Consider the following 12,139-nt stretch of genomic DNA (forward strand, 5'->3'; position numbering starts at 1 on the left):
TGCGCAGAAACAGCTGCGCAGGAACAGCTGCGCAGGAACAGCTGCGCAGGAACAGCTGCGCAGGAACAGGTGCGCAGGAACAGGTGCGCAGGAACAGGTGCGGAGGAACAGGTGCGCAGGAACAGCTGCGCAGGAACAGGTGCGCAGGAACAGCTGCGCAGGAACAGCTGCGCAGGAACAGCTGCGCAGGAACAGCTGCGCAGAAACTGCTGCGCAGAAACTGCTGCGCAGAAACTGCTGCGCAGAAACAGCTGCGCAGAAACAGCTGCGCAGGAACAGCTGCGCAGAAACTGCTGCGCAGAAACTGCTGCGCAGAAACTGCTGCGCAGAAACTGCTGCGCAGAAACAGCTGCGCAGGAACAGCTGCGCAGGAACAGCTGCGCAGGAACAGCTGCGCAGGAACAGCTGCGCAGGAACAGTTGCGCAGGAGCAGCTGCGCAGGAACAGCTGCGCAGGAACAGCTGCGCAGAAACAGCTGCGCAGGAACAGCTGCGCAGAAACAGCTGCGCAGAAACAGCTGCGCAGGAACAGCTGCGCAGGAACAGCTGCGCAGGAACAGCTGCGCAGGAACAGCTGCGCAGAAACAGCTGCGCAGAAACAGCTGCGCAGAAACAGCTGCGCAGGAACAGCTGCGCAGGAACAGCTGCGCAGGAACAGCTGCGCAGAAACTGCTGCGCAGAAACTGCTGCGCAGAAACAGCTGCGCAGAAACAGCTGCGCAGGAACAGCTGCGCAGAAACAGCTGCGCAGAAACAGCTGCGCAGAAACAGCTTCGCAGAAACAGCTGCGCAGAAACAGCTGCGCAGAAACAGCTGCGCAGGAACAGCTGCGCAGAAACAGCTGCGCAGAAACAGCTGCGCAGGAACAGCTGCGCAGGAACAGCTGCGCAGGAACAGCTGCGCAGGAACAGCTGCGCAGAAACAGCTGCGCAGGAACAGCTGCGCAGGAACAGCTGCGCAGGAACAGCTGCGCAGGAACAGCTGCGCAGAAACAGCTGCGCAGAAACAGCTGCGCAGAAACAGCTGCGCAGGAACAGCTGCGCAGGAACAGCTGCGCAGGAACAGCTGCGCAGGAACAGCTGCGCAGGAACAGCTGCGCAGGAACAGCTGCGCAGGAACAGCTGCGCAGGTACAGCTGCGCAGGAACAGCTGCGCAGGAACAGCTGCGCAGGAACAGCTGCGCAGGAACAGCTGCGCAGGTACAGCTGCGCAGGAACAGTTGCGCAGGAGCAGCTGCGCAGGAACAGCTGCGCAGGAACAGCTGCGCAGGAACAGCTGCGCAGGAACAGCTGCGCAGGAACAGCTGCGCAGGAGCAGCTGTGCAGGAACAGCTGCGCAGGAACAGCTGCGCAGGAACAGCTGCGCAGAAACAGCTGCGCAGAAACAGCTGCGCGGAAACAGCTGCGCGGGAACAGCTGCGCAGGAACAGCTGCGCAGGAACAGCTGCGCAGGAACAGCTGCGCAGGAACAGCTGCGCAGAAACTGCTGCGCAGAAACTGCTGCGCAGAAACAGCTGCGCAGGAACAGCTGCGCAGGAACAGCTGCGCAGGAACAGCTGCGCAGGAACAGCTGCGCAGGAACAGCTGCGCAGGAACAGCTGCGCAGGAACAGCTGCGCTGGAACAGCTGCGCAGAAACAGCTGCGCAGGAACAGCTGCGCAGAAACAGCTGCGCAGGAACAGCTGCGCAGAAACAACTGCGCAGAAACAACTGCGCAGAAACAGCTGCGCAGAAACAGCTGCGCAGAAACAGCTGCGCAGAAACAGCTTCGCAGAAACAGCTGCGCAGAAACAGCTGCGCAGGAACAGCTGCGCAGAAACAGCTGCGCAGAAACAGCTGCGCAGAAACAGCTGCGCAGAAACAGCTGCGCAGAAACAGCTGCGCAGAAACAGCTGCGCAGAAACAGCTGCGCAGAAACAGCTGCGCAGAAACAGCTGCGCAGAAACAGCTGCGCAGGAACAGCTGCGCAGAAACAGCTGCGCAGGAACAGCTGCGCAGGAACAGCTGCGCAGGAACAGCTGCGCAGGAACAGGTGCGCAGGAACAGGTGCGCAGGAACAGGTGCGGAGGAACAGGTGCGCAGGAACAGCTGCGCAGGAACAGGTGCGCAGGAACAGCTGCGCAGGAACAGCTGTGCAGGAACAGCTGCGCAGGAACAGCTGCGCAGAAACTGCTGCGCAGAAACTGCTGCGCAGAAACAGCTGCGCAGGAACAGCTGCGCAGGAACAGCTGCGCAGAAACTGCTGCGCAGAAACTGCTGCGCAGAAACTGCTGCGCAGAAACTGCTGCGCAGAAACAGCTGCGCAGGAACAGCTGCGCAGGAACAGCTGCGCAGGAACAGCTGCGCAGGAACAGCTGCGCAGGAACAGCTGCGCAGAAACAGCTGCGCAGAAACAGCTGCGCAGGAACAGCTGCGCAGGAACAGCTGCGCAGGAACAGCTGCGAAGGAACAGCTGCGCAGAAACTGCTGCGCAGAAACTGCTGCGCAGAAACTGCTGCGCAGAAACAGCTGCGCAGAAACAGCTGCGCAGGAACAGCTGCGCAGGAACAGCTGCGCAGGAACAGCTGCGCAGGAACAGCTGCGCAGGAACAGCTGCGCAGGAACAGCTGCGCAGGAACAGCTGCGCAGGAACAGCTGCGCAGAAACAGCTGCGCAGGAACAGCTGCGCAGAAACATCTGCGCAGGAACAGCTGCGCAGAAACAACTGCGCAGAAACAACTGCGCAGAAACAGCTGCGCAGAAACAGCTGCGCAGAAACAGCTTCGCAGAAACAGCTGCGCAGAAACAGCTGCGCAGAAACAGCTGCGCAGGAACAGCTGCGCAGGAACAGCTGCGCAGAAACAGCTGCGCAGAAACAGCTGCGCAGGAACAGCTGCGCAGAAACAGCTGCGCAGAAACAGCTGCGCAGGAACAGCTGCGCAGAAACAGCTGCGCAGAAACAGCTGCGCAGAAACAGCTGCGCAGAAACAGCTGCGCAGAAACAGCTGCGCAGAAACAGCTGCGCAGAAACAGCTGCGCAGGAACAGCTGCGCAGAAACAGCTGCGCAGGAGCAGCTGCGCAGGAACAGCTGCGCAGGAACAGCTGCGCAGGAACAGCTGCGCAGGAACAGCTGCGCAGGAACAGGTGCGCAGGAACAGGTGCGCAGGAACAGGTGCGGAGGAACAGGTGCGCAGGAACAGCTGCGCAGGAACAGGTGCGCAGGAGCAGGTGCGCAGGAACAGCTGCGCAGGAACAGCTGCGCAGGAACAGCTGCGCAGGAACAGGTGCGCAGGAACAGGTGCTCAGGAACAGGTGCGCAGGAACAGCTGCGCAGAAACAGCTGCGCAGAAACAGCTGCGCAGAAACAGCTGCGCAGAAACAGCTGCGCAGAAACAGCTGCGCAGAAACAGCTGCGCAGAAACAGCTGCGCAGAAACAGCTGCGCAGAAACAGCTCCGCAGAGACAGCTGCGCAGAGACAGCTGCGCAGAGACAGCTGCGCAGAGACATCTGCGCAGTTACAGCTGCGCAGAAACAGCTGCGCAGAAACAGCTGCGCAGAAACAGCTGCGCAGAAACAGCTGCGCAGAAACAGCTGCGCAGAAACAGCTGCGCAGAAACAGCTGCGCAGAAACAGCTGCGCAGAAATAGCTGCGCAGAAACAGATGCGAAGAAACAGCTGCGCAGAAACAGCTGCGCAGAAACAGCTGCGCAGAAACAGCGGCGCAGAAACAGCGGCGCAGAAACAGCTGCGCAGGAACAGCTGCGCAGGAACAGCTGCGCAGAAACAGCTGCGCAGAAACAGCTGCGCAGGAACAGCTGCGCAGAAACAGCTGCGCAGAAACAGCTGCGCAGGAACAGGTGCGGAGGAACAGGTGCGCAGGAACAGCTGCGCAGGAACAGGTGCGCAGGAACAGCTGCGCAGGAACAGCTGCGCAGGAACAGCTGCGCAGGAACAGCTGCGCAGAAACTGCTGCGCAGAAACTGCTGCGCAGAAACTGCTGCGCAGAAACAGCTGCGCAGGAACAGCTGCGCAGGAACAGCTGCGCAGAAACTGCTGCGCAGGAACAGCTGCGCAGGAACAGCTGCGCAGGAACAGCTGCGCAGAAACAGCGGCGCAGAAACACTCTATAGCCTCCGGTTACAGGAGCGTACCTCCATGTTCAATGTTTTTTGGGCAGTTGAACATGTAAAGTTGAATCCCGTACGCGCGTGGTAGGATCTCTAGACCACGCGCGCGTACGGAGTTCGTCACCCATGCTGTTGCAGTGCAGTCTCATCAGAAAATCAGAAACAGCTGCGCAGAAGCGGCTGCGCAGGAACAGCTGCGCAGAAGCGGCTGCGCAGAAGCGGCTGCGCAGAAGCGGCTGCGCAGAAGCGGCTGCGCAGAAACGGCTGCGCAGAAGCGGCTGCGCAGAAGCGGCTGCGCACAAGCGGCTGCGCACAAGCGGCTGCGCAGAAGCGGCTGCGCAGAAGCGGCTGCGCAGAAGCGCCTGCGCAGAAGCGGCTGCGCAGAAGCGGCTGCGCAGAAGCGGCTGCGCAGAAGCGGCTGCGCAGAAGCGGCTGCGCAGAAGCGGCTGCGCAGAAGCGGCTGCGCAGAAGCGGCTGCGCAGAAGCGGCTGCGCAGAAGCGCCTGCGCAGAAGCGGCTGCGCAGAAGCGGCTGCGCAGAAGCGGCTGCGCAGAAACGGCTGCGCAGAAACGGCTGCGCAGAAACGGCTGCGCAGAAACGGCTGCGCAGAATCGGCTGCGCAGCAGCGGCTGCGCAGAAGCGGCTGCGCAGAAGCGGCTGCGCAGAAGCGGCTGCGCAGAAGCGGCTGCGCAGAAGCGGCTGCGCAGAAGCGGCTGCGCAGAAACAGCTGCGCAGATGCAGCTGCGCAGAAACAGCTGCGCAGAAACAGCTGCGCAGAAACAGCTGCGCAGAAACAGCTGCGCAGAAGCGGCTGCGCAGAAGCGGCTGCGCAGAAGCGGCTGCGCAGAAGCGGCTGCGCAGAAGCGGCTGCGCAGATGCAGCTGCGCAGAAACAGCTGCGCAGAAACAGCTGCGCAGAAACAGCTGCGCAGAAACAACTGCGCAGAAGCGGCTGCGCAGAAGCGGCTGCGCAGAAGCGGCTGCGCTGAAGCGGCTGCGCAGAAGCGGCTGCGCAGAAGCGGCTGCGCGGTAGCGGCTGCGCGGAAGCGGCTGCGCGGAAGCGGCTGCGCGGAAACGGCTGCGCGGAAACGGCTGCGCGGAAGCGGCTGCGCGGAAGCGGCTGCGCGGAAGCGGCTGCGCGGAAGCGGCTGCGCGGAAGCGGCTGCGCGGAAGCGGCTGCGCGGAAGCGGCTGCGCAGAAGCGGCTGCGCAGAAGCGGCTGCGCAGAAGCGGCTGCGCAGAAGCGGCTGCGCAGAAGCGGCTGCGCAGAAACGGCTGCGCAGAAACGGCTGCGCAGAAACGGCTGCGCAGAAACGGCTGCGCAGAAACGGCTGCGCAGAAACGGCTGCGCAGAAACGGCTGCGCAGAAGCGGCTGCGCAGAAGCGGCTGCGCAGAAGCGGCTGCGCAGAAGCGGCTGCGCAGAAGCAGCTGCGCAGAAGCAGCTGCGCAGAAGCAGCTGCGCAGAAGCAGCTGCGCAGAAGCAGCTGCGCAGAAGCAGCTGCGCAGAAGCAGCTGCGCAGAAACAGCTGCGCAGGAACAGCTGCGCAGGAACAGCTGCGCAGGAACAGCTGCGCAGGAACAGCTGCGCAGGAACAGCTGCGCAGGAACAGCTGCGCAGGAACAGCTGCGCAGGAACAGCTGCGCAGGAACAGCTGCGCAGGAACAGCTGCGCAGGAACAGCTGCGCAGGAACAGCTGCGCAGAAACAGCTGCGCTGGAACAGCTGCGCAGGAACAGCTGCGCAGGAACAGCTGCGCAGGAACAGCTGCGCAGAAACAGCTGCGCAGAAACAGCTGCGCAGGAACAGCTGCGCAGGAACAGCTGCGCAGGAACAGCTGCGCAGGAACAGCTGCGCAGAAACTGCTGCGCAGAAACTGCTGCGCAGAAACTGCTGCGCAGAAACAGCTGCGCAGGAACAGCTGCGCAGGAACAGCTGCGCAGGAACAGCTGCGCAGGAACAGCTGCGCAGAAACAACTGCGCAGAAATAGCTGCGCAGGAACAGCTGCGCAGAAACAGCTGCGCAGAAACAGCTGCGCAGAAACAGCTTCGCAGAAACAGCTGCGCAGAAACAGCTGCGCAGAAACAACTGCGCAGAAACAGCTGCGCAGGAACAGCTGCGCAGAAACAGCTGCGCAGAAACAGCTGCGCAGAAACAGCTGCGCAGGAACAGCTGCGCAGAAACAGCTGCGCAGGAACAGCTGCGCAGAAACAGCTGCGCAGAAACAGCTGCGCAGAAACAGCTGCGCAGAAACAGCTGCGCAGAAACAGCTGCGCAGAAACAGCTGCGCAGAAACAGCTGCGCAGAAACAGCTGCGCAGGAACAGCTGCGCAGAAACAGCTGCGCAGGAACAGCTGCGCAGGAACGGCTGCGCAGAAACGGCTGCGCAGAAACGGCTGCGCAGAAACGGCAGCGCAGAAACGGCTGCGCAGAAACGGCTGCGCAGAAGCAGCTGCGCAGAAGCAGCTGCGCAGAAGCAGCTGCGCAGAAGCAGCTGCGCAGAAGCAGCTGCGCAGAAGCAGCTGCGCGGAAGCAGCTGCGCGGAAGCAGCTGCGCGGAAGCAGCTGCGCAGAAGCAGCTGCGCAGAAGCAGCTGCGCAGAAACAGCTGCGCAGAAACAGCTGCGCAGGAACAGCTGCGCAGGAACAGCTGCGCAGGAACAGCTGCGCAGGAACAGCTGCGCAGGAACAGCTGCGCAGGAACAGCTGCGCAGGAACAGCTGCGCAGGAACAGCTGCGCAGGAACAGCTGCGCAGGAACAGCTGCGCAGGAACAGCTGCGCAGGAACAGCTGCGCAGGAACAGCTGCGCAGAAACAGCTGCGCAGAAACAGCTGCGCAGGAACAGCTGCGCAGGAACAGCTGCGCAGGAACAGCTGCGCAGGAACAGCTGCGCAGGAACAGCTGCGCAGAAACAGCTGCGCAGGAACAGCTGCGCAGGAACAGCTGCGCAGGAACAGGTGCGCAGGAACAGGTGCGCAGGAACAGGTGCGGAGGAACAGGTGCGCAGGAACAGCTGCGCAGGAACAGGTGCGCAGGAACAGCTGCGCAGGAACAGCTGCGCAGGAACAGCTGCGCAGGAACAGCTGCGCAGAAACTGCTGCGCAGAAACTGCTGCGCAGAAACTGCTGCGCAGAAACAGCTGCGCAGGAACAGCTGCGCAGGAACAGCTGCGCAGAAACTGCTGCGCAGAAACTGCTGCGCAGAAACTGCTGCGCAGAAACAGCTGCGCAGGAACAGCTGCGCAGGAACAGCTGCGCAGGAACAGCTGCGCAGGAACAGCTGCGCAGAAACAGCTGCGCAGAAACAGCTGCGCAGGAACAGCTGCGCAGGAACAGCTGCGCAGGAACAGCTGCGCAGAAACTGCTGCGCAGAAACTGCTGCGCAGAAACTGCTGCGCAGAAACAGCTGCGCAGAAACAGCTGCGCAGGAACAGCTGCGCAGGAACAGCTGCGCAGGAACAGCTGCGCAGGAACAGCTGCGCAGGAACAGCTGCGCAGGAACAGCTGCGCAGGAACAGCTGCGCAGAAACAGCTGCGCAGAAACAGCTGCGCAGGAACAGCTGCGCAGAAACGGCTGCGCAGGAACGGCTGCGCAGGAACGGCTGCGCAGAAACGGCTGCGCAGAAACGGCTGCGCAGAAACGGCAGCGCAGAAACGGCTGCGCAGAAACGGCTGCGCAGAAACGGCTGCGCAGAAGCAGCTGCGCAGAAGCAGCTGCGCAGAAGCAGCTGCGCAGAAGCAGCTGCGCAGAAGCAGCTGCGCAGAAGCAGCTGCGCAGAAGCAGCTGCGCAGAAGCAGCTGCGCAGAAGCAGCTGCGCAGAAGCAGCTGCGCAGAAGCAGCTGCGCAGAAGCAGCTGCGCAGAAGCAGCTGCGCAGAAACAGCTGCGCAGAAACAGCTGCGCAGGAACAGCTGCGCAGGAACAGCTGCGCAGGAACAGCTGCGCAGGAACAGCTGCGCAGGAACAGCTGCGCAGGAACAGCTGCGCAGGAACAGCTGCGCAGGAACAGGTGCGCAGGAACAGCTGCGCAGGAACAGCTGCGCAGGAACAGCTGCGCAGGAACAGCTGCGCAGGAACAGCTGCGCAGGAACAGCAGCGCAGAAACAGCCGCGCAGAAACAGCCGCGCAGAAACAGCCTCGCAGAAACAGCCGCGCAGAAACAGCCGCGCAGCAACAGCCGCGCAGCAACAGCCGCGCAGCAACAGCCGCGCAGGAACAGCCGCGCAGGAACAGCCGCGCAGGAACAGCCGCGCAGGAACAGCCGCGCAGGAACAGCTGCGCAGGAACAGCTGCGCAGAAACAGCTGCGCAGAAACAGCTGCGCAGGAACAGCTGCGCAGGAACAGCTGCGCAGAAACAGCTGCGCAGAAACAGCTGCGCAGGAACAGCTGCGCAGGAACAGCTGCGCAGAAACAGCTGCGCAGAAACAGCTGCGCAGAAACAGCTGCGCAGAAACAGCTGCGCAGAAACAGCTGCGCAGAAACAGCTGCGCAGGAACAGCTGCGCAGAAACAGCTGCGCAGAAACAGCTGCGCAGAAACAGCTGCGCAGAAACAGCTTCGCAGAAACAGCTGCGCAGAAACAGCTGCGCAGAAACAGCTGCGCAGAAACAGCTGCGCAGGAACAGCTGCGCAGAAACAGCTGCGCAGAAACAGCTGCGCAGAAACAGCTGCGCAGGAACAGCTGCGCAGAAACAGCTGCGCAGAAACAGCTGCGCAGGAACAGCTGCGCAGAAACGGCTGCGCAGAAACGGCTGCGCAGAAACAGCTGCGCAGAAACAGCTTCGCAGAAACAGCTGCGCAGGAACAGCTGCGCAGAAACAGCTGCGCAGAAGCAGCTGCGCAGAAACAGCTGCGCAGAAACAGCTGCGCAGAAACAGCTGCGCAGAAACAGCTGCGCAGAAACAGCTGCGCAGGAACAGCTGCGCAGAAACAGCTGCGCAGGAGCTGCTGCGCAGGAACAGCTGTGCAGGAGCAGCTGCGCAGGAACAGCTGCGCAGGAACAGCTGCGCAGGAACAGCTGCGCAGGAACAGCTGCGCAGGAACAGCTGCGCAGGAACAGCTGCGCAGGAACAGGTGCGCAGGAACAGGTGCGCAGGAACAGCTGCGCAGGAACAGCTGCGCAGGAACAGGTGCGCACGAACAGCTGCGCAGGAACAGGTGCGCAGGAACAGGTGCGCAGGAACAGGTGCGCAGGAACAGCTGCGCAGGAACAGGTGCGCAGGAACAGCTGCGCAGGAACAGCTGCGCAGGGACAGCTGCGCAGGAACAGGTGCGCAGGAACAGGTGCGCAGGAACAGCTGCGCAGTAACAGCTGCGCAGAAACAGCCGCGCAGAAACAGCCGCGCAGAAACAGCTGCGCAGAAACAGCTGCGCAGAAACAGCTGCGCAGAAACAGCTGCGCAGAAACAGCTGCGCAGAAACAGCTGCGCAGAGACAGCTGCGCAGAGACAGCTGCGCAGAGACAGCTGCGCAGAGACAGCTGCGCAGAAACAGCTGCGCAGAAACAGCTGCGCAGAAACAGCTGCGCAGAAACAGCTGCGCAGAAACAGCTGCGCAGAAACAGCTGCGCAGAAACAGCTGCGCAGAAACAGCTGCGCAGAAACAGCGGCGCAGAAACACTCTATAGCCTCCGGTTACAGGAGCGTACCTCCATGTTCAATGTTTTTTGGGCAGTTGAACATGTAAAGTTGAATCCCGTACGCGCGTGGTTGGATCTCTAGACCACGCGCGCGTACGGAGTTCGTCACCCATGCTGTTGCAGTGAAGTCTCATCAGAAAATCAGAAACAGCTGCGCGGAGACGGCTGCGCAGAAGCGGCTGCGCGGAAGCGGCTGCGCGGAAACGGCTGCGCGGAAACGGCTGCGCGGAAACGGCTGCGCGGAAACGGCTGCGCGGGAACGGCTGCGCGGGAACGGCTGCGCGGGAACAGGTGCGCGGGAACAGGTGCGCGGGAACAGGTGCGCGGGAACAGCTGCGCAGGAACAGCTGCGCAGGAACAGGTGCGCAGGAACAGGTGCGCAGGAACAGGTGCGCAGGTACAGGTGCGCAGGAACAGGTTCGCAGGAACAGGTGCGCAGGAACAGCTGCGCAGGAACAGCTGCGCAGGAACAGGTGCGCAGGAACAGCTGCGCAGGAACAGCTGCGCAGGAACAGCTGCGCAGGAACAGCTGCGCAGGAACAGCTGCGCAGAAACAGCTGCGCAGAAACAGCTGCGCAGAAACAGCCGCGCAGAAACAGCCTCGCAGAAACATCCTCGCAGAAACAGCCGCGCAGAATCAGCCGCGCAGAAACAGCCGCGCAGGAACAGCCGCGCAGGAACAGCCGCGCAGGAACAGCTGCACAGGAACAGCTGCGCAGGAACAGCTGCGCAGGAACAGCTGCGCAGGAACAGCTGCGCAGGAACAGCTGCGCAGGAACAGCTGCGCAGGAACAGCTGCGCAGAAACAGCGGCGCAGAAACACTCTATAGCCTCCGGTTACAGGAGCGTACCTCCATGTTCAATGTTTTTTGGGCAGTTGAACATGTAAAGTTGAATCCCGTACGCGCGTGGTAGGATCTCTAGACCACGCGCGCGTACGGAGTTCGTCACCCATGCTGTTGCAGTGCAGTCTCATCAGAAAATCAGAAACAGCTGCGCAGAAGCGGCTGCGCAGGAACAGCTGCGCAGAAGCGGCTGCGCAGAAGCGGCTGCGCAGAAGCGGCTGCGCAGAAGCGGCTGCGCAGAAGCGGCTGCGCAGAAACGGCTGCGCAGAAGCGGCTGCGCAGAAGCGGCTGCGCAGAAGCGGCTGCGCAGAAGCGGCTGCGCACAAGCGGCTGCGCACAAGCGGCTGCGCACAAGCGGCTGCGCAGAAGCGGCTGCGCAGAAGCGGCTGCGCAGAAGCGGCTGCGCAGAAGCGGCTGCGCAGAAGCGGCTGCGCAGAAGCGGCTGCGCAGAAGCGGCTGCGCAGAAGCGGCTGCGCAGAAGCGGCTGCGCAGAAGCGGCTGCGCAGAAGCGCCTGCGCAGAAGCGGCTGCGCAGAAGCGGCTGCGCAGAAGCGGCTGCGCAGAAACGGCTGCGCAGAAACGGCTGCGCAGAAACGGCTGCGCAGAAACGGCTGCGCAGAAACGGCTGCGCAGCAGCGGCTGCGCAGAAGCGGCTGCGCAGAAGCGGCTGCGCAGAAGCGGCTGCGCAGAAGCGGCTGCGCAGAAGCGGCTGCGCAGAAGCGGCTGCGCAGAAGCGGCTGCGCAGAAACGGCTGCGCAGATGCAGCTGCGCAGAAACAGCTGCGCAGAAACAGCTGCGCAGAAACAGCTGCGCAGAAACAGCTGCGCAGAAGCGGCTGCGCAGAAGCGGCTGCGCAGAAGCGGCTGCGCAGAAGCGGCTGCGCTGAAGCGGCTGCGCAGATGCAGCTGCGCAGAAACAGCTGCGCAGAAACAGCTGCGCAGAAACAGCTGCGCAGAAACAACTGCGCAGAAGCGGCTGCGCAGAAGCGGCTGCGCAGAAGCGGCTGCGCAGAAGCGGCTGCGCAGAAGCGGCTGCGCAGAAGCGGCTGCGCGGAAGCGGCTGCGCGGAAGCGGCTGCGCGGAAACGGCTGCGCGGAAACGGCTGCGCGGAAACGGCTGCGCGGAAGCGGCTGCGCGGAAGCGGCTGCGCGGAAGCGGCTGCGCGGAAGCGGCTGCGCGGAAGCGGCTGCGCAGAAGCGGCTGCGCAGAAGCGGCTGCGCAGAAGCGGCTGCGCAGAAGCGGCTGCGCAGAAGCGGCTGCGCAGAAGCGGCTGCGCAGAAACGGCTGCGCAGAAACGGCTGCGCAGAAACGGCTGCGCAGAAACTGCTGCGCAGAAACAGCTGCGCAGGAACAGCTGCGCAGGAACAGCTGCGCAGGAACAGCTGCGCAGGAACAGCTGCGCAGAAACAGCTGCGCAGAAACAGCTGCGCAGGAACAGCTGCGCAGGAACAGCTGCGCAGGAACAGCTGCGCAGGAACAGCTGCGCAGAAACTGCTGCGCAGAAACTGCTGCGCAGAAACAGCTGCGCAGAAACAGCTGCGCAGGAACAGCTGCGCAGGA

The 12,139-nt window shown here is 62.8% G+C and overlaps 2 protein-coding genes across 2 annotated transcripts; both read left to right on the plus strand.

Annotated features, from left to right (window-relative positions):
* Positions 1-69: 69 nt before the first annotated feature.
* On the plus strand, positions 70-10,625 carry LOC126218492 (uncharacterized; the record flags this gene model as incomplete). Its single annotated transcript, XM_049942124.1, has 3 exons — positions 70-4,163; positions 4,272-9,779; positions 9,888-10,625. Coding segments are annotated over 3 exons (10,340 nt in total), but the record flags the coding sequence as incomplete, so codon positions are not given.
* A 64-nt stretch (positions 10,626-10,689) lies between these two features.
* LOC126218489 (uncharacterized) lies at positions 10,690-11,466 on the plus strand. The gene has a single exon (XM_049942121.1). The coding sequence runs from the start codon at positions 10,690-10,692 to the stop codon at positions 11,464-11,466; it is 777 nt and encodes a 258-aa protein (XP_049798078.1).
* Positions 11,467-12,139: the final 673 nt, after the last annotated feature.

This window comes from Schistocerca nitens, unplaced genomic scaffold (genome assembly GCF_023898315.1).
Source record: "Schistocerca nitens isolate TAMUIC-IGC-003100 unplaced genomic scaffold, iqSchNite1.1 HiC_scaffold_114, whole genome shotgun sequence".
Taxonomy (NCBI): domain Eukaryota; kingdom Metazoa; phylum Arthropoda; class Insecta; order Orthoptera; family Acrididae; genus Schistocerca; species Schistocerca nitens.

Coding starts and splice junctions, on each gene's coding strand:
- LOC126218489 (XM_049942121.1), top strand. CDS start 10,690: ATGCTGTTGCAGTGCAGTCTCATCAGAAAATCAGAAACAGCTGCGCAG.